Source organism: Schistocerca americana, chromosome 2 (assembly GCF_021461395.2).
Source record: "Schistocerca americana isolate TAMUIC-IGC-003095 chromosome 2, iqSchAmer2.1, whole genome shotgun sequence".
NCBI classification, from domain to species: Eukaryota; Metazoa; Arthropoda; class Insecta; order Orthoptera; family Acrididae; genus Schistocerca; species Schistocerca americana.
Window position 1 is genome coordinate 544366816 of NC_060120.1, and position 25624 is coordinate 544392439.

The 25624-nt window shown below is 37.9% G+C and overlaps 1 protein-coding gene across 2 annotated transcripts in view; it reads right to left on the reverse strand.

Moving 5' to 3' along the window:
- LOC124595022 (tyrosine--tRNA ligase, mitochondrial) overlaps positions 1-25624 on the reverse strand; it is a 111386-nt gene that overhangs the window by 58080 nt on the left and 27682 nt on the right. For both annotated transcript variants that reach the window (XM_047133573.1, XM_047133572.1), the window contains exons 3-6: positions 21159-21349; positions 20789-21084; positions 15731-15939; positions 15502-15568 (exon numbers count right to left, since the gene is read on the reverse strand). In XM_047133573.1, the coding sequence (XP_046989529.1) occupies positions 15502-15568; positions 15731-15939; positions 20789-21084; positions 21159-21349 (763 nt within the window). The remainder of the gene's footprint in view (positions 1-15501; positions 15569-15730; positions 15940-20788; positions 21085-21158; positions 21350-25624) is intronic.

The window sequence follows — 25624 nt, forward strand, 5'->3', positions numbered from 1 at the left end:
AAAAGCCTTCAGGTAAGGTACGTATTTGTGCAGACTTCATGGCAACAGTGAATCCCCAAACAGTGACTGACTCATTTCCTTTACCTCAACCTGATGAACTTATGGACCATTGGGGAGCTGGTCATTACTTCTCAAAGACTGATTTATGTGATGTCTACCTCCAGGTCCCTTTTAATAAACTGTCACAGCAAGTGCTTGTCATTAATACACATGGGAGACTCTTCAAATGTTTTCATTTGCCTTTCAGTAGTGCATCTGCACCAACAATTTTACAGCACTACTTTGTTTATAAATTATTTAGATGAACACCTTAGTAATTTGCACATCCTGTTCCAAATGTTATCAGAGCCTTAAATGCAATAGAGACAAGTGTGTGTTCTTTCAAACTGAGACTGAATACTTGGAGCACATAAATAATTCTCAGGGCATTCATTTGATGCAGTTGCACTTGCAGACCGTTTGCGACCTCAAACCTTCAGGGAGTGCTACTAAATTACAGTTGTTGCTAGGGAAGTTGACATATCACATCCACTTCATTTTGAAAGGAACTCAAATTGCAGTGCTGCACTGCAAGAATGTACCTTTCTTGTGGTTCCAGGAATGCGGCATTGCTTAAAGATGCTTTGCACAGTGATCGTTCCCTACTTCATTTTGATCCTTCCAAACCTGTAGTCTTGGCCATGGAAGCCTCTTCGTACAGCATTGGTGCTGTTCTCGCGCGCAGGATTGGTTTTGCCGACAGACCAATAGCCTTTGCCTCGAAACTGCTTAACAAAGCTCAGAGCAACTATTCGCAAAAATAGCAGGAGGCTCTTGCCATCATCAATGGAATGACTAAATTTCATCAGTATTTCTACAGAAGAGTCAAATACTTTATATTTTCCTTTTTCCTACTTATGGAAATACCTATTGAAAGTAATACACAACAGAAAGTCTTCAGTAAAACACTTGCAAGAGAGAAGCTGTGGCAAAAGAAATGTTGAACGAGAAGTTACAATGTCTTTCAGTGTTCCTTTTGATAAGGAAAATTTATAGGATGAAACGATACCAGATGCAGCAATAATTTTATTAAACAGAAAATTAAAGTGTAAAAAACAGGAAGCTGGATGATTTTGTAATAAATCGAGAACAATGAACGCCAAAATAATCCTTCTACGACAGCAGCTCTCAGATGAATATACCGTACGACTGTTCAGCCCAATCTTCTAGATCATAGATCATTCTAAACCCAGTAAGGGGGGGGGGGGAATAAAAACACACTGTGATAAAGAAATTCCAATTGAAAAACAATAAGGGAACATGGTATAATAAGGAGTTTTTTTGTGGGCAATGTCCTCTTAAAAATTAAGTCATCCAGAGGATACAGACATTGTTTGAAGCACGGATTGTTGACACTTCCTTCCAAAACACATCTACAAGATTTAGTAAAGGGTCTCAAATGATCACATGGAATCAACACACACTTTTTATTTTTGACAAGAATGAGATGAAAACGAACACTTAGGTGTGCTGATTTTTGACGAAGTTAAGCTTCAAGAAATGCATTTCAATAACACTTTGTTCAAAGTTGAGGATTTCATCAATTTTGGTGAATATTTGCCAGAAGACTTGCAAATCATGCTCTGGTGTTTATGTTTGTTCCTCTACAGCACAACAGGATCCAACATATTGTTGCGTATGCTAGTCACCATGCAATTCCTGGTGACATCGTCTCGCAAATATTGATTCGGGCAGTTATCCAGCTAGAGTAAGCCAGAACAAGAATTATTGCATTCACTTCTGATGGCAGCTAAGAGAATAAAAAGATCTGGCAATGCCTACGAATTAGTAGCATAAAAAAGTTACTTGCACATTATCAAATCCAGTTTATGAGACCAGAATAACTTGGGTATTTTCAGATGCTATTCATGTAACAACGTGTGTAAGGAATAATTTTTGTGATACAGTGGAGGTACTTTTCAATTATAAGCCTGTCAACTACAATTCTTATTGGAGAGTTTATGAACAAGGTAATTCCCCAGAATTTGCTGGATTAAAAGTTTGCCACAAGTCAACTTCCACCCACATAGATCCCTTGCCATTTCAACAAATGAACGTAAGATTAACTCTGTAGTTATTCAGAAGCCAATGGGATAAAATTCTTCAGGGAAACTGAAGTGTCAGTATTCAAAGACAGTGAATCAATGGAATCATTCATTAGAAGTATTTACAACTTAGTGGATGCACTTAACTCTTCGTTTGCTAAGGATACTTTGTACAAAAACTCGGAGACTCACAAAACATTAATGAAATGGAAAAGCCATTCTCTGCACTAGAAGTAACAGCATTGCTTTGGAAAGAACTCTCCAGTCTCTAGTAGTAATGACTGAAAGTACATTAGGAATAACACACTAATTGTGGGAAAGGGGTTGCAACTATTGTTGTGGTAAAACTCCATGAGTATAGTGTATGGGGTGACATTTTTTATGAATGTTTAAATAGTCTGGATCACATTAGTGTTGAAATATCGAATGTTGGATGCTGCAAAGATAATGTGACAGAAATTATTCCCACACTGATTCTTTATTATATGTAATACTGGTTTTTCACTGGCATTAAATAAATTCGGAAGGAGCTGAAGTCTTCAAAAACTTCGAAGACTGCCTGGAAACTGTCTAAACTGGCTGATGTCTACTGAGGTAAGTTTTAACTATATCCACAAAATTTTCATTTCATTACATAAATTTCATGAATGAATCAGTTTGTGTGCAGCGATTGCCGCGGTAACATATAATATTCATGCAAACAGAGTTGACACTCAGCGTGGTGGCTGATGGGAGTGACTGTAAATGGGAAATGCCTTTGCAATCACTCCCATCAACCACCAGGCAGTCACAACTTTGTTTGCACTTACAGTACTTCCGTGAGTCCTGAGTGCACCAACAGAATATGTGAACTAGGAGTGTCAGCACACTTTCCCTTCTACTCACTATGAAAGTCGGAACAATTAGTGGTTTATTTCCTGCTGCTATGTAGTACTACTTGGTGTTGTGGCTGAAGGAAGTAACTAGGTTTCCAAAGTGTCTCTACTGCGCATGCACACCTTCATGATTGCTGTGATCATCTTGACTTGTGTTATTCGCACAATATTTAGTGTGTTTCATTGTTTGGCCACTTGTAGTGCTAGATGACACATTTGCTCACTTTGCAGCAAATGTTTTTGGCTTAAACACAGCACTAGTTACACATTTGTCATGTTTAGCAACACATGTTCCGAAAATTTATTCTTGTTGTCAAGTGAAAATATTTACAAACATATTTTTTAAGATGTTTCACAAACAAACAATGTGAGTAATAGTTTGTGTGTGTGTGTGTGTGTGTGTTTTTCTCCATCATAGAGGAGGCAAAGTATCTGATAACATAAAAATTACAGTGAAAGACATGCAGAACAACACATGCAGACACCACACAAAATATTTATGTAAATATTTGCTCTTGACAACAAGAATAAATTCTCAAAACATGTCATGCAAAGCATGAAAAATATGTAATTGATGCAATATTTCATTATTTACAGCTGCAGGCTTTCCAGAAACATCAGTCATGATTTCTACTTTCCAGACAGTTACCAGTTCCAGTTACATCAGCAGTTTTTATTAGATAATAAAGTATTATTAGATACAAACAAGTCCCTGACAAGTACTTTGATGCATATTGTGTACACACATTTTACATAAAATGTGAAAATGCAAGTGGAGATTCTATACGTAACTTTTAATCCTTAAAACATTATCCCCCACATTTAACATTTTCCTGCATTTTACACCATTTTTTGTAATCCCTTGAAAAATGTAAAAGCAGGGTTCACTATGATCACAAATAGAAAGGAGAGTGTTAGAAATCATTTATGGAGTCACAAAAGACTCGTTTCTCAGTGGCGCATTTTTTGGGCTTATTCTAAGCTCCCTTAGAGGGTGGGGTGGGGTAGTGGGAACAATGGTAGCTAGAGAGGTCAGGTATTAAGTAACTAAAGTTACGACATTCACTACCAGCCCACAATATGGTATGCAAACAGAGACCCTTTATCATGTCTGCTTATGGGGTCATGCAAAGATTTCAACAAAATGAGATCATGTGTGGTTTGACATAGATGACAACCTTCACCAAACAGTGTATACATTTAAGTTCCCAACACTGTTCACAAGATAGCTGCAGGCAAAAGGTACAACCCACTACTTCATACAATGTTGACATAAATACAGTGGGGGTGCCTACAGTTCCTACCAAATGGGTCAAAGATACCAAAGTCCCTTTCATGCAGATATAAATTTATATAATTCAGTTGTGTTGGACAGCAGATCTGTCAATAAGTAGTGTATGTGCTTTATTTATTCTATTGTTATCCTCAAATATTTAATCAGCCTCGATATTAATGCACGAACCGCAATGGTATCATTACAAAGGAAGCCACTAATAATACACAAGCTGATACTCTGTAGTTCTTTACCACCAAAGTAAACTGCAAAGGGATATAATGTGGCTTGGCTGTTCTCCCAACGAAGATCATGAGCAGCATCTTGAACAACAAATGAAAGGTTCTGGGCAAAATCCAACAAAATGACGACCAGTTTCTCTATGAACTCTACTGGAGTTGCACAATGCTTGTATAGTGTATCCTGTAAGTATGAACCTACTGTTTGTATTCTAGCATTTCTTCTGGATCATAATTTTTTTACAGAAAAAAAGAAAAAAAAGTCTACCACATGGATTCCAGCTCAGGTTTCCAGTATACTGTTCACAATGTTGTAGGATGTAGTCTTTTGGTTTCAAATAGCACACACTTTCCTGGATTAGTTCCTTGTAATCCTCATCCTTGATAGGTGTTCCAGCCAGCATCAGTTTGGCATTCTGATGCACTGCACATACACAAATTGAGTGTGTATCAGCAGCACCAACTGTAATACACCTCTATGGCTCGTGCTTGTAAAAAACTGAGAAACCCAATTCACGGCTATGAACATTTCTTTCAAGTTAAAGTAGCCAGCATTTCTGCTCATGAACTTTTTCAGCATCCACTCTTATTGTTATGAAATCATTTTTCCCTGAACACATCAGGGAAAATTCATGATCTTCGAAGAACCTGAAGACTTTAAACTGAGGTGCCACAAGTCATGGGATAGTGATATGCACATGTACAGACGGCAGTAGTATTGCGTACAAAAGGTGCATTGGCAGAGCTGTCATTTGAACCAGGGGATTCATGTGAAAAGGTTTGTGACATGATAATGGCCGCCTGACAGGAATTAACAAGCTTTGAACATGGAATGGTAGTTAAGAGTGTGCCAAGAATACCTAATTTCAGGCATTACCTCTCATCACAGACAACAGAGTGGTCCATGGCTGTCACTTAAAGACTGAGTGTGGCAGTGTTTGCATAGTGTTCGAAATAACCCAAGAAATCAATATGAGGCATATAATGAATGTATACATTAGGACATTGTGGCGAAATTTGGCATTAAATGGGCTATGACAGCATATGACAGACGCGAATGCCTTTGCTAACACCAAGACATCGTCTGCAGCGCCTGTTCTGGGCTAGTGGCCAAATCAGCTGCACCCTAGATGACTGGAAAACTATGGCCTGGTTGGATGAGTCCCAGTTTCAGTTGGTAAGAGCTGATGGTAGGGTTCGAGTGTGCTGCTGACTCAAGCCATGGACCCAGGTTGTCAACAAGACACTGTGCAAATCCACAATGGTGTGGGCTGTGTTTATATGGAATGGAATGGCTTTCTTTGTCCATCTGAACTGATCACTGACTAGAAATGGTCATGTTCGGCTACTTGGAGAACATCTGCAGCCATTCATGGACTTCATGTTCCCTGACAACAAAGGAAATTTTATGGATGGCAATGAGTCTTATCAGTGGGCCACAATTATTTGGGACTGGTTTGGAGAACATTCTGGACTATTCAAGCAAATGATTTGGCCACCCAAATTGTCCGACATGAATCCTGCTGAACATTTACGGGACATAATGAAGATGTCAGTTTATGCACAAAATCTTGCACCAGCAACACCTCTGCGATTTGGATGTACACAGAGGCAGCATGGCTCACTATTTCTGCAGGGAACTTCGAATGACTTGAGTCCATGCCATGTTAGTTGCTGCACCATGCCAGGTAAAAGGAGGAGGTATCCTACGACTTTTGTTGCCACAGTGTATGTTTGATATTACACTCGAGTATTTTTCCCCTACCATTCTGCAAGTACTGTCAAGATGCCAGCATCTTCAGCTACCTTGCCTGCTTCACTGTTCTTGCAGCAACAGTAAATTCTTCTGCTGCTTGTTCTATACTCTAGCTGCTAGGAGCCAGGTCAAAATTTGAACTATGTTGGAATAACGCACTTTAATTTTTAATTCATTAATTAAAATATCCATATCCTTAAATTTTTAGCATTGCTTAACTACTTTTGTATCAACAACCTCAGCGGAGCTCAAACCAGCAGCTGCTGCTATAGCCTTGGTGATGTAACCTTACACAATGTTATACAACATAAATGACTGAAGCAGTTTCATAAATTCATTGTAACTACATTGACATTGTCACAAAAACAATGATAAAAAAGCTCAAAAAGGTTTGTATTGTTGCAGCCGCACTTCAGATTTCTCTCACGAGAGAGTAGCAGTGAGCAGTTCTGCAAGATGGTGACAGGCACCAAGAAAGTATATGTAATTTTTTTTTTTTTTTTTTTTTTGCGTGGAGTTATATGAAAAATGCAGTGTTTACATCTCCTCTACCAACAAGCCTACCAGCATAGTAGGAATGCGCTGTGATGAAGCAAGCTGGCATATTTTTACTTCCCCTCTTGTTTTGCCATCTGCCTACTTAAATTGGTTTTTTCAGTTTTAATTAATTACCATTAACACACATGAATGTAAACTGCATTTCCATAAAAGAGAAAGGTTGGCCCTTAGTTTTAAAGAATATACCACCGGATCTAATTCTGTGCTTAGTTTTATGTATGTGATTGATTTTCTAATTTATTTCGACTATTCCTAGTTAGTATTTTTTGCTATTGGGTGAAATCAGTAATTGTTTTGTAACTTAAATTCTATGATTGACGTAGAAACAAACATAAATTCTGTACTAATTATAAACATCTGGAGGAACAACTAATAGTATTCTTAAAGGATCTATTTGAAAACATATTAGCAAAGCCAGCCCTTAATTAATTCCAAAGTAATTAACAGTTTTGTCAAAAGTATTGTTTGCATAACAATACCTGTTAATTTCATCATTTAAGCAAATAATTCGGCCTAACTCTTGTAGCAGAAGAAACAGTTAAAAAGAACCAATTTTTCGATGTCAAATGAGTTAAGTTTGAATTGTAATTTCTGTAAATTTAACTTTGAACAATGTGTAGTTTCAGTACCTATTATTGTGAGGATATACAAGGGCCCAATTTTTGGTCCTGAGACAGTCAGTCCATGGTTGAGTTTCAGACGAGAAACTTGTGTTGGTTAGAACAACAACAATGTATCCGTGAAATAAATGTTACACAATTAGGCTGTGTGTTAAAACAATGACAGTGTCTACTCCATACATACTTCTCTATTCTTGAAGAACTGTGAACTTTGTGGTTATGTTTTTACTGCTCATAGATATTCAACAGTAAACTATTGTAGCAGTATGTGGGTGTTCGCCTGAAACCTATTACTGAAGCTTATTGAAAGTTAAATAATAGTGCACTGGCCATACTGAATGTGTATAAGGGGGATTGTGAAAAGTGAAAGTAAACAATTGTGAAACACAAATGTGTATCTGTCGGCTACATCCTTTAAACCAGACAGTACTGCACTTCCAACCCCTATTTTTTCAGCTAGTATGTTGACACCGAGGACAACAAACGAAGCGATAAAGAAGGCGATCTGTCACAGCGTCAACAGTACTTTTGAACAAACTGATAGACACAGGAGGCTGCGCCAAACATGGGAAGAACTTTATCGACTTGATATCAGCACATTCAGGGGGGTGGGGGGCACATATGAAGCACTTGAGCACTTGTAACATGTCAAGAAAACAAAAGTTTTTTCTATGTGTGTACAAATCCCTGTGACAATATGTCAAATAATATAGCTACAGTAAATCTGTAAAATCACTTCTATTGTTTATAATTACCTTTTTTAACTTTTTGCGTTATTCAACCAACTGAATTTATTTTGCTAATTGAAGCTTTAAAGACGAATCTGAGAGAGGTCAGTGAAGTATTCACTGTAGCAAGTGTCAACTGCATCCACATAATCAGCAAATATTGTTTCTTGCTAATACCAAACCAGTAGTTGCTTATGAGCAAATTCTTGTCTACATCTGAGACAAAGCTTCTGGCTATGCATAAAAACTTTTAGTCAACAGTTTCAACTTCCCAACATGAGAAATGCCAGTTGGTTGTAAACCATTCATAACTTTATGTTTGTTTTTCTCAAATGCATTACAGAAGGTATTTTGCAGAAACTGAAATTTTGTCATCTGCAGGGCATTACGGTAAGAACAAATTTATGCATCTTCTATAAAGTGAAATCCAGATCTAAATCTGAAAAAATCTTTGGCCAGCAACACTGGCTACAGCTGACTTTACCAAAGGAAAATGATGAAGGCTTATGACGGTTGGTAGCATCTTGATCACCAAAAAGCAAGCATCATGACTTCTTAATTCATATCACAAAACAAATAAAACACAAATTAGCTTAGTCACAAATCTTTCTAAGAGCAAGCGCATCACAAGATAAACACCAGAGAAGAACTGACAGCTCAAACAAAACATATATTTCGTGAACAGTGGTGTTGAAATGTTTTGGCAATATTTTAAAAGTGTTTGCAATAACGTGTTTAATAATACTGTGAAAAAATTTAGTAATGAATTTGCAAAACTTTTTGGGGGTCATTTCATATCTAAGCAAGCACGGGTCTTTAATTTAACTATATAGCTCCTGAAACTAAAAGGATACCTACTATTTCTAGACACAGCAACAATGTCTTGGAAGATTTTCAACAATGTTTTCTGTAATGGGAACGAATTTACAAAAACATTTGGGGGTAATTTTGTCCACAAGTAGGCACATATTTTCATTTGTTTTACTGCTGCTTATTGCTTGGAGTTGATTTGCACATACCTACATTTGTATTTTTATTGGCATAAAAGCAGTTTTCACCGATTTTACTTTATTCATTTAACACTTTGGCGACCGTCCACTTAGAAGAATATTGGACCCAGGAAACCACCCATTTATGCTGTTATTTAAAGCTTTCCTGGAACATATGTCATTGATGTATCTTCAAGAGAAATACTATCTAAAAAAAAAGGGCCAAGCATCAACATTTATTTTTCATATTTACTTTAGTTCTTTGATGGATTACAAATTTTAAAATAATCTGACAGAAGGTATAATTATCTTACCAAAAAAAATGCGAGGTGAGTTACTGAGCAATATCTCCTATTAACCCAACAACATCATGTATTTGTCGCAGAACAACAACAAACTGTGAAACATAATGAGTACACCCACAAAATTACATCAATGTGATCACAGTCTCAGCCATTCACGACAGCAGCTATTATGTTCACTAATGTTTCTTTCTAAATAACTGTATAGTTTCCCAGACGTATCCAAAATTTGGCACCCAAAACATTTTAAACAATTTCCAGGTGTGTGTATTTTGATAGAGGACAGAAGAAATTATACAAAAAGCACAATAAGTTGGCATGGCTGAGTGGAATATTACCAGTTCTTGGCTGAATCTGTTCATAAAATTATGATTTATAGCTGATCACAGATGAATTTTCTGCCGATTTGCACAAATACAGTTGTCACCACACATATTTAAAAATCTAATCAGTAATATAGTTTTATTCAACACAAAAAGTTGTTTAAGGATACAAAAGCAGTGGCTTGTAAGTTAAGAATACCTTTCATAAAAGTTATCCAAAGTTGGCACTTCAGCATGTTGTCTGTGGTCAAACTTTGGACCTCTATCTATAGAGGCTATGGAAATGGGACCAAACGAGATTCAGAGCTGGAACTGTGTATATATCCAATCAAGACATTATTGAACCAACTCAAAAAATTTCATCGGATTCAGAAAAGGTGAAGCACCAGCCAGAACTGCTCCACTCGACATGGAATTATCCTGAGGAAAGAGGCTTGTTACCTATGCCAGACCACTCAGAGATAAAACAGAATTCAAAGCACTAGAAAACTCCCCCAGTACATAAGAAATTAGTATTGTGCATCACATGGGGAAAATGTAAGGAAGAATTTTTAAGTATGTGTGTTATTTTGTACGTTTATTGTTGTAATCATGATAGGCGATGTTCGTATTGCTATGTACATGTAGTGTGAAATAGTACAGTTGATCCAAAGATTTGTACTTAAGTTTCTTTACCAATGAAAGTGCAGTGAAAAATGAAACAATGTTTTATATTGACATGCCAGTCTTGGCATAGGCAGCAAGCATGATATGAGCCTCTGAGAACAACCATGTCAGTGGGTTCACACAGGTTAGTGTGAGATAGAAAATGTGTAAAACTGCTTGAACAGCGGCCCCTATCCCGAAAGAGAAGCCTTCTCCCTTAGAGCTGGGTAAAACGATGTTAACATTGTTGCTAGCCATGTTAGAAATGAGAAGTGACATTTAACTTTCAGCTGAACACTGTTGTTATCAAATAGGGAGTTTGTTAGTGTAAAAGCTCTGAACACCACAGCTTGAAAAGTACGAGAATGGGAGGGATCTGAAAGTGGTTGGCCAGAGGCTCCCTGGAGGTGCAGAGCCGCATGTCAGATTGGCTGATGCCTGTAAAGCGCAGGGGGGAGTGGCAGGCCAAACAGGGTGCAAGACCCAAGTTTCACACAGAATTTGCAGTCTCCCCTCCACAACGGTCAAAGGCCGGTCACGTGATTCCACCTCCATACGGACAGGAGGCGGGGCGTGACTGCCAGTGCTCCTGGTTTTACTTGAGTGTACTATATTGCCTTTCCTGCCAGAAAACAAACACACTCTCGCTTGCTTTGTGTCTGTAAGCAAAACCAGCAAAGTGCACTACAGCCAGACTCCACAGATTCTTTTCAAGTTTTTACTACGAGTTGTTTAAAAATGTACAGCCCAAAAAGAGCCTAGAAGATTAAGTGACTTAACAAAAGTTTGCACTCTTTTTCCGTTTTGTTTCTCAAAATTAATATTTTTCTTATTAACTTTTGTGTGTAGCGAACATGAGTTTCTACTGTGATGTTTTTACTGCTCAAAATAAAATGTCTGTGACAAAATTGCCGAAGGAGTTGGCTTTAATTTAGTGTACAGCAATTAAAAAGGATTAAGTTCGTGAGATTTCCACTTTAACGTGCTGTAACAAGTTGGCTATTTCTTTGTACATAAACATTTAGCAGATGCAAACAGTTCGTTTTCGTTTCTTTATTAAAGTTTTTGTCTGCTGGTGTTCTTGTGACATTTTTTTCTGCATACTTCAAGCATTATGTTCATAATATATCTGTGTCTTAGGCTGATATAACATTTAATGCATAGTTTGGCAATACATGGGATATGACTTTTCAGAGTTTTACAGTCTGCTGAAGAATGAGTTTCCAACATTTTGTCCATTTGCTGCTCAAATAGGATACAATAATTATTGAACTGTCAATATTTTCCATACAGTCGTCCTCAGCAAACCACTGAATGGTTTTAAAGCTTTGTACAATAACCACATATATTTGCTGCCATAACAAACTCTGTTGCCATTATTAAGATTTACCTTATGTGTTTATTGCATATCCAAAATGTGTGTGTGTTATTAGCTAGGGAAACTTGTTCTTTTGAATAACATAGTACATTTAAGTAAAACGAGGAGCGCTGGCAGTCACGCCCTGCCTCCTGTCCGTGTGGAGGTAGAATCACCTAACCGGCGTGTGGCCGTTGTGGAGGGGAGACTGCAAATTCCACGTGAAACTTGAGTCTTGCCAAACAGGGTGCCACCACAACCCTTTAAAAACCTTGGATTTTCGTACTCAAGAAACTTCTCTGTCAGATGAACTCTGTGTCACTCACTGCTAGACTCAGGTAAGTTGTTTCAAATCTGTTTTCTCACCTGGAGTGCTGCTCTCAATGTTCATACTTTACAATGCTGCTAGTGGTTGCTACTTCTGTTTGCACTCACCCCACAAACTGAGAGACTGACTTCTCTTGTTCCAACAATTGAATTCTTTGTTTTTTCTAATGTTTAGAATTAACCTTCAGTGTATTAGTTTAGTCTGAATACAATAAGAGAGTGTTATTCAGACCCATGAATTCCTTGAGTCTCCTGGTATGAGTATCCTTATAGAGTCCCAAAATCTCCACCTCTCGAACGTGCCCTGTGATAGTCTTGCCAGTGATATAAGTCACCTGCCATCACAGGAAATTTGTCTTTATGCATTTGCTCTGAACCAATTAGGAATTACAGACTGACCTGTAACCTCTCTCTCTCTCTCTCTCTCTCTCTCTCTCTCTCTCTCTCTCTCATGCTAGAACATGCCCGTTTTATAGCTCATTCTGAGAGAGTTCATGTAAACTTTGAGTTTTGTACTTAATTCTTCCATATGCAGATTTTCATTGGTACATTTACCTCTCAATTTCAAACATTCTCAGGACCAGCATCTGTTTCCTTTGCCTTTATACCCAGTGCTAAAGTCGATGTCTGTGCTGGTAGCCATTACCACTTATGTCAAAATACTATACAAAGTAATAACTATATAATGGGAGAGCTGCTCCAAAAGTGATGGTAAGTTTGAAAAACTTGGTCTGTATATGAGAACATTTGTTTGACAAAACCATAGAAAGCAAACAGCTTATAAGTTTGATCATTTACAGCAGTCTTAACTCCAAAAGATTTAAATTCGCCTCAGCTGTAGCTAATGATGAAAAACTCCTGCAGGCACCACACATTACAAAAGTTTTACAATGTTCACATGATTTTCTCTGAAGAGATAAAACAGGGAAATACAAGGTGAATAAATAAAAGGTACTAAAACATTAGTTGTTGCTGATGACTTATAGAGATGACGATTACAATTCTGAGGCTTTGTCATACACAACATTCATATTTATTTTATCTTCTACAACAAATTTAGTTTCTTTCTTTGCAGCCAGAATACGATAGGGGGTAATTCATAACCACATAAGAGCTCACCTAACTTGATATCAATGTATTTAAGAGCTAATTTCTATAATACAGGTTTTCTATAATGCAGATTTTTGCATTCAATATTTGCATTTTTGATGATATTTGTTTTTGGGGAACTAGGCTGTTGTCTAAGAGATATTTCTCTGCCTAATGTTTCGACTCCAAAGCTGGAGACTTCATCAGGGGCTATAACAACTCAGAAAGCATTTTATATGTCTAATATACTGATCAAAAGTTAATTACTATTGCATAAAGAGTCTAAGTAGAAACTAAGCCCCATTCCAGTGATGATGTTGAACAATGTGCAGAGCAAGTCATAAATACAAGACTGACATAAAGTGTAACAATGTACCAAGCCTCAAAGAATAATTTCTGTATACAACAGAGACAAATAGGATATTCGGGACACACATATTCAGGATCATGGTACTATTACTAGACGCAGCACATTGACACTATTTATTAATTCCTAACACAAAAGTCAACAACTAACACGAAAACAGAAACAAAAACAGATTCATGTATAAAACTCCATATTATGTTCAGGTAGATTGAAAACTGTAAATAGTTGCAAATGAAAAAATAAAAACAGAGGTACAGATGATACAAACACAAAAAATTAAGTGAAATGCATCTCAGGCTTTCAGAATCATAAGTCTGTCACACATTACTGACAATAGCTATTGAGAAACCCACCCTCCCTTCCAACCTCTGCGCAATATTTCAAAATGTTTTCTCATATTTATACACTGAAGCGCCACAGAGACTGGTATAGGCATGTGTATTCAAAAACAGAGATACGCAAATAGGCAAAATACGATGGTGCAATCTGCAACACCTATATAAGACAACGGGTGTCTGGTGCAGTTGTTAGATATGTCACTGCTGCTACATGGCAGGTTATAAAGATGAAAGTGGTGTTTTAGCCGGCACACAAGCGATGGGACACAGGTAGTGATGAAGTGGGGATTTTCCCATACAACCATTTCACAAGTGTACTGTGAATATCAGGTATCCGGTAAAAAATCTCCAGCGCTGCTGCAGACGGAAAAAGATCCTGTAAGAATGGGACCAATGACAACTAAGAGAATCATTCAACATGACAGAAGTGCAACGCTTCCGCAAATTGCTGCAGATTTCAATGCTGGGACATCAACAAGTGTCAGCATGGTTCAAATGGCTCTGAGCACCAAGGGACTTAACTGCTGAGGTCATCAGTCCCCTAGAACTTAGAACTACTTGAACCTAACTAACCTAAGGACATCACACACATCCATGCCCGAGGCAGGATTCGAACCTGCGACCGTAGCGGTCGCGTGATTCCAGACTGAAGCGCCTAGAACCACTCGGCCACTCCGGCCGGCTGTCAGCGTGGAAAGCATTCAACAGAACATTATCAATATGGGCTTTCGGAGGCGACAGCCCACTCTTGTACCCTTGATTACACGACACAAAATTTTACGCCTCACCTGGGCCCATCAAAACTGACTTTGGACTACTGATGATTGGAAACATGTTGGGTGGTTGGACAAGCCTCATAGCACATTGTATCAAGTGGATGGATGTGCATGGGTATGGAGACAACCTCATGAATCCATGGACCCTGCATGTCAGCAGGGGTCTGTTCAAGCTGGTGGAGGCTCTGTAATAGTGTGGAGCAAATGCAGTTGGAGTGATATAGGACTCTTGATACGTCTGGATATGACTCTGACAGGTGACATGTATGTAAGTATCCTGTGTGATCACCTGCATCCATTCATGTCCAATGTGCATCCTGACACTCTTGGGCAATTCCAGCAGAACAATGCGACACCCCACATGTCCAGAACTGCTACAGGGTGGCTCCAGGAACACTCTTCTGAGCTTAAACACTTCCACTAGCCACCAAGCTCCCCAGACATGAATATTACTGAGCATATCTCAGATGTCTTGCAAAGTGCTGTTCAGAAGAGATCTCCACCGCCTCATACTCTCACTGATTTATGGACAGCCCTGCAGGATTCATGGTGTAAATTTCCTCCAGCACTACTTCAGACATTAGTAGAGTCCATGCCATGTCATGTTGCGGCATTCTGTGCGCTCGCAGGGGCCCTACACGATATTAGGCAGGTGTACCAGTTTCTTTGGCTCTTCAGTGTATTTCATTCTTTAGATCTAAATGAAAGAATCTAAAAGTTTCACTGCCTGTATCAGTTTTACAATGTTGATGGTTTTGCTAAACTTTCCCTCCTTCTAATGTAGTGACAGTCTTTTTACCTATTTCAACATTATTAAGACCACCCATTTGTAGTTATAATGTTTTCAATACAAACCTCCATGAACAAGGACTGTAACTTGTTCAGCCAATTTCTTCTGTGCTAATCGAGCTTCTGGCTTTACCTTAAAATGAAGAAAATAATTTTTAGACTTTAAACAATAAAAATACATTTTAACAGATATTAGGTCTCTCTCTCTCTCTCTCTCTCTCTCTCTCTCTCTCTCTCTCTCTCTCTCTCTCTCTCATATAGAAAAAGTACTAACATTTTATAAAACATGAATCACCTTATGTTGTTGCATAATCTCATTAATTTTTCCTGTTGAATAGAAAGTGAATAATTTTAAAAGATTTTCTACTTCTGAGTCTCGAGATCGTATAAAAAACTGATATAGTTCAAATGGTGAAGTTTTTTCTCTGTTCAACCATACTGCATTCCCCTCAGATTTTCCAAATTTATTGCCGGTCTCTGTAGTGACAAGAGGGACAGTTAAACCTGTAAAGAAAGAGAGACAAGTTGCTAACACAGATAAGAAATCAACATGCAAAAATAAGTTTTTAGGTAGATCAAACCAACTGCATTGTATAACAAAAGCTTTAGCTTGTTTGTTCCAGAGGAACTACAAACAATAAACGGCACTTAATCGCTCACACACAGATCTGTTTGTTGAGCAGTGTAGGGAATGTGGAATTTTGTCAGCCACTGCCTAGCCATTACTGATACGACAAATGCACATTATCTGAATGTTCAGGAACCAATGTGGCCTGAAAGCACGCGATACCATTTACTGAAAGCAATACAGTTGTATGGATGATCGAATATACAACCACCTATATTATCGTGTGGAATACTAACCACAGTAAAACATTTGACATTATGCTCTCCATCACGCCTGTAACTAGGAAATCGACACAATGTGAAAGCAAAAACAACAGGAAGAGTCTTTCAATTTATTATAGCTCTACGGCAAGCAAGGAAAACAAATGTTCAAATCATAACACCACCTCTGAAAATGTTAAATTCCTTGGTGTGGTGCTTCTGACACACACACACACACACACACACACACACACACACACTTATGTTTTACTAGTATTAAGCTGATGGATCCTTATAAAATGCTCCTTGGAAAAAATGGAAAGGGAAGGTATCACGCTAATGCACAACTCTTAAATGCTGTGTTACACTTGTTTTTACATTGCACTACTAGTAAAATGAACAATAAATAAATAAATATTCATCTTGAAGAACCAGTGTTTACGTTCATGAGGAATAAAATATTAAAATATGAACTGAAATATATTTTTGTAATCGACTAGAAATGGTAATCTATAAAGAGGAGTTGAGGGTATATTAAACAGAAATGGAATTTTAACAACTAAGAAACTAGAGTGATGAACAAGCAAATTTATAATGTCCCAAGTTTCAGAAGCAATGCTTGTCAATTTAGAGCTAAAGAGAAAGATAGGGAAATATAGCAATACGATCAAACTACACACGACTTGGGTGAAGAAGTGTAATATTCAAGTTTGCATAGCCTTACAGGTCTATGTTAGCTTAAAGTCATACTCCCTACTCTTTAATATATATTAAAACTCAAAAGGCAACTATCTTTCTTATTTCTTCTCACAAGAAAAGGATCCCGGTGTTGGGATCGACGTTTTGAAATCATCTATCCAGTACATAGGTTAAGGTCCCAAGTTTCACACCCTGCAGCCATTCATCCTGGTGCGCCCTTGTTTGCGAATATTGTAAGAGAAGCTCAGAGACTTTGAAGATATTGAAAACAACGAGAAAAAATTCTAAAGAAACTCAACAAATCAACTACATTAGTATCCAGACTTGAGAAAAATACTTCAAAGAATTAGTGACTGAAAACAAATGAGAATTTTTGAATAGAATTAATAATGATATAGAAGAAACAGAAAATAATGGCAGAATTTCACTGGATGTAGAAGCAGTAAAAACATCAATTAAAAGTTTTAAAAAAAAGTGCTACTACAATTGCAGGAGTACCAACTGAACTGATGAAATATGGTACAGATGAATTACACAAACTTTTGAGAAGTCTTTTTGAAAAATGCTCAAATGGTGAGGCCATACCAGAAGACTGGAAAGTAGGATTTATACCAACAATCGAAAAGAAAGGAAGAAAAGATGAGTGCGAGAAGGAAAGAGGAATAACTGTAACTAATGTATTTAGCAGACTTTATGGAAAGATTATCAAACAATTTTTGGAAACAGAATTTAAGGAAATTTAGGCCAATGGCTTCAGAGCAGTGACGTCAACTACAGTTCATATATTTTGCTTACAACATATAATTGACAAGAAAAAAGTTAGAAATCAACCCCATAATTCAATATTTGTAGACATAGAAAAAGTGTATGATGATATACCCATATGTAACTTGTGGAAAGCTTTAAAAGTGTTTAACATTAGTTCCGTAATAATTAAAGCAATTCAGAACATTTATGAAAACTCTATAGAATAAAAGCACAAAATTATCTCCCACCTGGATTTAAAGTTACAAAAGGATTATGTCAAGGATGCAGTCTGTCACCAACACTTTATAAAATATATACAGAAAATCATTGGAAAACTACAACAGAAAATTTAAAAACATGGGGATCCCAGTAAATGATATGATATATTCTTTACAATTTGCTGATGACCAGCTAATTTTGGCACAAGATAAAGAAGACATAGAGAATACATCACAATGAAATTAATAGAGGAGTATAAAAATGGGGACTCCAGGTCAACAGGAATAAAACAAAATATTTGGTAATAGGAGACACAAATCAAGATTTGGGGTGACAATGTTGGGTTTGTGGGGCACTCAGCTGGGCGGTCATCAGCACCCAAGACCCAATTGTAACAAAGTCCAATTTTTGCACAATCCAATCTAGCCACTGTCATGAATGATGATGATGATGATGAAATGAAGAGATAACACAAACACCCAGTCCCAGGGCTGAGGAAATCCCAAACCCGGCTGTAATCGAAACCAGGACCCTGTGAACTAGAGGCAGCAATGCTAGCCACTAGACCACGAGCTGTGGACAAATCAAGATTTGATACTGGATGAAGGGATGGGAACTATTAAACACGCTGAAGAGTACAAATATCTAGGAGTCAGTATCACACAAGATGGAAAAAAAGACAAGGAAATAAATTCAAGAATAAATGTTGGGAGGTTTACTATTGGAACAGCAAATGGTATTTTATGGAACCAACAGATTAGAAAGGAAACAAAAAGAAAAATCTTCAGCATAATTATCAGAAGCATTACGACATATGGAGCAGAAGTATGGCCAGTGAAGTTGCAATTAGGGAAAAGGTTGATGGCGATGGAGATGGACTTTCGGAGGCAGTCCTCAGGGATATCTAGGCGAGAAATAATCAGAAATTAAGTCATCAGGAAGAAAATGGACATAACAAATTCAATTGCAGATTTTGTAGAAGAAAAATAACTGTTATGATATGGACACACAAAAAGGATGTCAAAGGGGAGATTACCACATAGAATTATGGAATGGGAGCCATCAGGAAGAAAGAAAAGAGGGAGACCACTGACCACATGGATTCAGGGAATTCGGATCTATTTCAGAGGAAATATTGAAGAAAATCTATGAACAGATGTACAAAAATGGAGGATGAAAATCAAATTTGATGTGTAATTTTTGGGTACCGGAAAATGTAAAATGCTACATTGTGAAACCGGTTAAAAAAATATAACTAAAATTTCACATGACGCTCTTCAGCTGCAAAAAAGGAATGTATAACACACTGATTGCATAGTGTAACGGTTAAGGTAAAGGCCTCACATTAATCAGGCTGTGGATTTGAATCTCATTGGATGCTTTGAAATTTATCGTTTTAAATCTTCATTGAAATGACTTTTATCATTGGTTCTTTCAATTAATTGAGTTAAACGTAACTTTTTTATATCTATTCCTTTGTCACAGAAGCATTCCTCGCTAGCTCAAGACTTCATACTTCAAAATAATAAATTTAGCAGAATTGCGGATTATACCAATTCTTATTTTAGTTTGGGTGGAAATGTTCCCAAATTTTTGAATCGAATGTAAGCAAAAAAGAGAGATTTCTCATATGCTCTGACAGTCTATTCTGCTAATAAATGATTATGCTGAGATCTATTGCAGTTTTCTGATATGGAATGAAGTACTATCACAGAATGCGAGAGGAAATGCTTCACATACACATTCATTGATCAACCTTTGGAGCAATATGATGCTTACCTAGCATTTGAGACCATGATTTTGTTCCTGTCTTAATACTGGACAAAGGTCTTCATTAACACCCGAGATAGCTGAAGCAATATTCTAATGGCCAACATGGGCACCGCCTGATGTCACTGGCATGTGTGTACATGATAGTCATAGGAATGGAAACTAACGAGATACAACTGGTGAACAGCAGAACAATGAGCCAAGGACTGAAACCTGAGAGGTGATAAGGATGTATTTACTTTACAATTTACCAGTTCCCTTCATGGTTCCACAGGCAATCTATTGATATTTGTTTCTTGCATGACTGTTGACCATATAGCAACTTATAGCTATTTCATTTTGCAAACGTTTGATACTGTAGTCAGTAGTTTCAAATACCTTGACATAAGCAAGCAGTATTAAAATTCCCATTTTACCCTTCCTGAAGTGATCACTTTGATTAATGCTATGCTGCAGTGTTAACAAAAAGTTGATTTATATTTGTCATGGTTGTTTATAGGTCTTTGGCAGTCAACCAGCTGGTCATGAGAAACACATTCCAAAGCACTCAACACTATGGAAGTACGGTGTTTTGCCTGTAATTGCAAGCTGATTTTGGGTTACCATTGCTGGGTAGGGGTTCAACTAATTTTTGTTTCCACCCAGCAGGAACCAAAAATGTCCCCTAGGAACTAGAATAATAATATCTGCAACTTCTTCTATCATTCTACACAACCTGTATCATTGTCTTCCTCATCCCATGATAGCTATGTGCACTGTTATTTTTGAACCATGTATCAAGAAAAGTGTGTCTTTTGCAGAACTCCTGTTTAAGATTCCGATAAATGATAATTCATCACAGCATGAAAGTTACCTCAAAAAAATAAACAATTACTCTATCAGATTATTTGTAACATGGAAGTATTTGCATAAGTAATACCACGTCTTATTCTTATCGCTCAAACATACAAAGCTTCAATGTCTCCCCAAGCAAAAACTCTTAATTTGCTTTCAACTGAGTATTTCAAGCTTCTGATGAACACAATCTAGGATGAACTGTACAGGAAGTATAAACAGAGTGTATATTTTCCACATGCATTTCACAACTTACCATAAACTTTTCTATTTGAAACTCTTGAAATTAAGTCATGTCCTGAGACAATATTTCCCATCTGGTCGCTACCACCAATCTGAAATCTGCAGTCATAATTCTCAAGTAGGTATAACCAATCATATGCTTGGAAAATTTGGTAAGTGAATTCTGTGAAGCTCATGCCAGTCTCAGATGCTATACGAGATCCTACACTCTGCCGAGAAAGCATGGTTCCCATCCTGAAGTTGCGTCCTATGTTGCCCATAAATGACAGTACATTCAATTTTTCATACCAAGTATAGTTGTTGACTATTCTGTAAGATAAACACTATGTTATATATGTTCACATGATACACAATAACAACTGATCAATTCTGTTTTTACATACGTAACTGGCACTAAGTCACCATCATCTCCATGACCCTGACCTTTCCACAAAAATGTGTCATGATTTTTAAACAGTTGTTCTACATTCTCTGTTATGCCACTCACATTATGTTTTATGTATTCTGCACTGAGTGCAGGCCTATCTGTTGTTCTCTCACTTGGATCCCCAATGTAACCTGTAGCACCACCTACCTGAAAATTAACAGAAAAATAGTGCATTTAGGAACTGGAAACAATATAGAAATGGTTACACATCCACAGAAAATTCATCATATGCCTGTGAACAATACAGCTTTTCACCTTAAAGCATCTCTGATAGTGAGTCATTAAATTAAATGTATAATAGTTTCAGGTGAAGATATTGTGGTCTGACTAATAAATGTATATTTAGATAGAAAGATCATACCATACAAGCTCTCTCCAATATTTCTTATTCATGCTGCGTGTGCCTCTGATGTTCTGACTAAAACGTTGCCAAGCGATGTCTGAAACTTACTCATTCCATGAACTTTGGTGAAATGAGGGTTCTGATACAGACCCCTGCATATTGGTACAGTGTTGTAAGAAAGTCTACAGAGATAAAGGTGACAAAGAACCTCATGAATCACAACATTGGGTTACACCTCAGTACAGCCTGGGATCCTGCACTGTAGTTATTGAAAACACAAATGGGCAGTAGCAGAAATCTACAAAAAGAGTTGAGAGTCTGGACATGGGGAGCAGAGCACCAGGTGCACCAGACCAAAGATGGAATGTCACAGGATAATTCTAGTGGAAGACGACAGCAATGGGAACATCTAGAACTGCACCAGACCGAAAACAGAATGCCAGCATGCAGACTGGTGCACTGTACAAAGAGGCAATGCCTCAGGATGCTACTAGGGGGAACGGAGAGCAGACAGAAGGCCTGGAACCAATCATGGAGGGAGAAGACCATAGGTATAAATACCGGACCCGTTTCTTTGAACGAGCAGCACTTGATAAAGATAATAAGTCACACTGCTGAAAAGTAATGCCACACTGATGCTGCTGATATCCTCAAGGTATCAACAAATTGTCAGGAAATTCTGAAGAATTACATCAAGAGACTTTAAAGGGAAGAGATGTATTGAAATATCAAGAAGCTGGAAATGCTGAATGACCCTGATATCTGGCAGAAGACCAGACACCTCAAGATGTCAAGTTTATTTCTGTCTGACACACACACTGTGAAGCAGTTTACTGCCACTCAAGGATCTTTCCAACACTGCTTGTGATTGCTTCTATAGTTTTAAGAGGACTGTCATAATAACTTTTCTCCATGTTTGGATATAGTATCAGCAACCATAGATGGATTTATTTCAACCCCTTACACAACTGGACACGTCAGCTGTAAATAATAACATCTGGTCCTGGGGCTGCATCCTTAGCAACAAACCAGGCATTTTCCAACTTCCACATGAAGATGAGGCAGCTATAATCTTCTAGATCACCTGAACTTAAGTTCAACCACATCCCCTCTGCAACTTCTTTCCAACCTAGAAATGTGGGACTTTTCTTAGCAGCAGTCCTATGTTATGAAAGGAATTAATCAGTGGGTTTGCTGTGTCAGATGGAGACATTAAAATAATCACATCAATTATTTACTGCAACAGGTGTCAATCAGCCTTTACCAGGGATCTTCCTTATCAGTTCCCATACTCTTGAGATGAAGGCAGAAGACGAATGGAATTCAGAAATTCTCATGACCTTTTACTACTCTCTTTAATTCTTAACTGCAGTTCTATTCCTGTCACTCAAATGATTGTCCCTTGATGATCTGGTCTTCAAACTTCATAATGTTACCCATCTGATCCTACCAGCAGAGCAATATTCATCATTTCACTAGGGACCACACTGTCTTTTAAGGTGCTACAAGAACTTCCACTTCACTTTGCTGGGCACCCACTTCAGCTGCTTTATTTCAAGGTTTCTTCTGGGAAGTGTATCCAGTTGATGAAATGATTGCTTGAGTAAAGGTGAGTGTCCAGTTAGCACTCTGAAATATCTGTGCTGGCAAATAAAAATACAGGTCAATGCCTGGGAATGATCTTGTTGCCCAGCTGAAATGCTTCACTTGACCTCTGTTCAAAAGACACATGTCTTCTGGTACAAAGAGTCTTTCAAGAACTTAACCACTGGGGTAGGTATTATTGGAAACCCAAAGCATATGATCTGCATTAAAATCCTCAACAAGTTGTAGTCTCTGGAGAGTTGCCTAATTGGGTCTTTGAGACTCATATTTCAAGTAGATCATGAGGTGGGAAATACACCATACATACAGTGATATTCAGTGACAAATTGATGACAACACATATTGCCTTCAAGATGGTGTAGAGTGGGACTGGTGTCACCTTACCCTTAGTTCTATAACCACTAACATGTTTCCTAGGGAGAGAGCAGGTCCCTAGCACAGAAGAATCTGACGGTAGTTTTCTCTTTAATGCATCGCACATCATGATTATCAGTGCCCTTATAAATACTTTTATGAGATGAATGTGGTAAAAACATATAAAATGTAGACAAATGGAAAGCTAGGTAAAACACAGCAGTTGCTTCCTCTACCCCCCCCCCCCCCACCCCCTTTTTCCTCTTCTGACATTAGCACATGTTGTTGTTGTTGTTGTTGTTGTTGTTGTGGTCTTCAGTCCTGAGACTGGTTTGATGCAGCCCTCCATGCTACTCTATCCTGTGCAAGCTGCTCCATTTCCCAGTGCGTACTGCAGCCTACATCCTTCTGAATCTGCTTAGTGTATTCATCTCTTGGTCTCCCTCTACAATTTTTACCCTCCACGCTGCCCTCCAATACTAAATTGGTAATCCCTTGATGCCTCAGAACATATCCTACCAACTGATCCCTTCTACTAGTCAAGTTGTGCCACGAACTCCTCCCCAATTCCATTCAATACCTCATCATTAGTTATGTGATCTACCGATCTTAACTTCAACATTCTTCTGTAGCACCACATTTCGAAGGCTTCTATTCTCTTCCTGTCCAAACTATTTATTATCCATGTTTCACTTCCCTTCATTGCTACACTCCATACAAATACTTTCAGAAACGACTTCCTGACACTTAAATTTACACTCGATGTTAACAAATTTCTCTTCTTCAGAAACGCTTTTCTTGTCATTGCCAGTCTACATTTTATATCCTCTCTACTTCGACCATCATCAGTTATTTTGCTCCCCAAATAGCTAAACTCATCTACTACTTTAAGTGTCTCATTTCCTAATCTAATTCCCGCAGCATCACCTGACTTAATTTGACTACATTCCATTATCTTCATTTTGCTTTTGTTGACGTTCATCTTATATCCACCTTTCAAGACACTGTCCATTCCCTTCAACTGCTCTTCCAAGTCCTTTGCTGTCTCTGACAGAATTACAGTGCCATCGACGAACCTCAAAGTTTTTATTTCTTCTCCATGGATTTCAATACCTACTCTGAATTTTTCTTTTGTTTCCTTTACTGCTTGCTCAATATACAGATTGAATAACATTGGGGAGAGGCTACAACCCTGTCTCACTCCCTTCCCAACCACTGCTTCCCTTTCATGCCCCTCGACTCTTATAACTGCCATCTGGTTTCTGTACAAATTGTAAATAGCCTTTCCCTCCCTGTATTTTACCCCTGCCACCTTTATAATTTGAAAGAGAGTATTCCAGTCAATACTGTCAAAAGCTTTCTCCAAGCCTAAAAATGCTAGAAACATAGGTTTGCCTTTTCTTAATCTAGCTTCTAAGATAAGTCGTAAGGGTCAGTATTGCCTCACATGTTCCAATATTTCTATGGAATCCAAACTGATATTCCCCGAGGTCGGCTTTACCAGTTTTTCCATTCATCTGTAAAGAATTCACATTAGTCTTTTGCAGCTGGCTCATTAAACTGATAGTTCGGTAATTTTCACATCTGTCAACACCTGGTTTCTTTGGGATTATTACATTCTTCTTGAAGTTTGAGGGTATTTCGCCTGTCTCATGGAATGTTGTCTACTCCCGGGGCCTTGTTTCGGCTTAGGCCTTTCAGTGCTCTGTCAAACTCTTCACGCAGAATCATATCTCCCATTTCATCTTCATCTACATCTTCTTCCATTTCCATAATATTGTCCTCAAGTACATCGCCTTTTTACAGACCCTCTACATACTCCTTCCACCTTTCTGCTTTCCCTTCTTTGCTTAGAACTGGGTTTCCATCTGAGCTCTCGATATTCATGCAAGTGGTTCTCTTTTCTCCAAAGGTCTCTTTAATTTTCCTGTAGGCAGAGCAGTATCTATCTTATCCCTAGTGAGATATGCCTCTACATCTCTACATTTGTCCTCTAGCCATCCCTGCTTAGCCATTTTGCACTTCCTGTCAATCTCATATTTTAGAAGTTTGTATTCCTTTTCGCCTGCTTCATTTACTGCATTTTTATATTCTCTCCTTTCATCAGTTAAATTCAATAT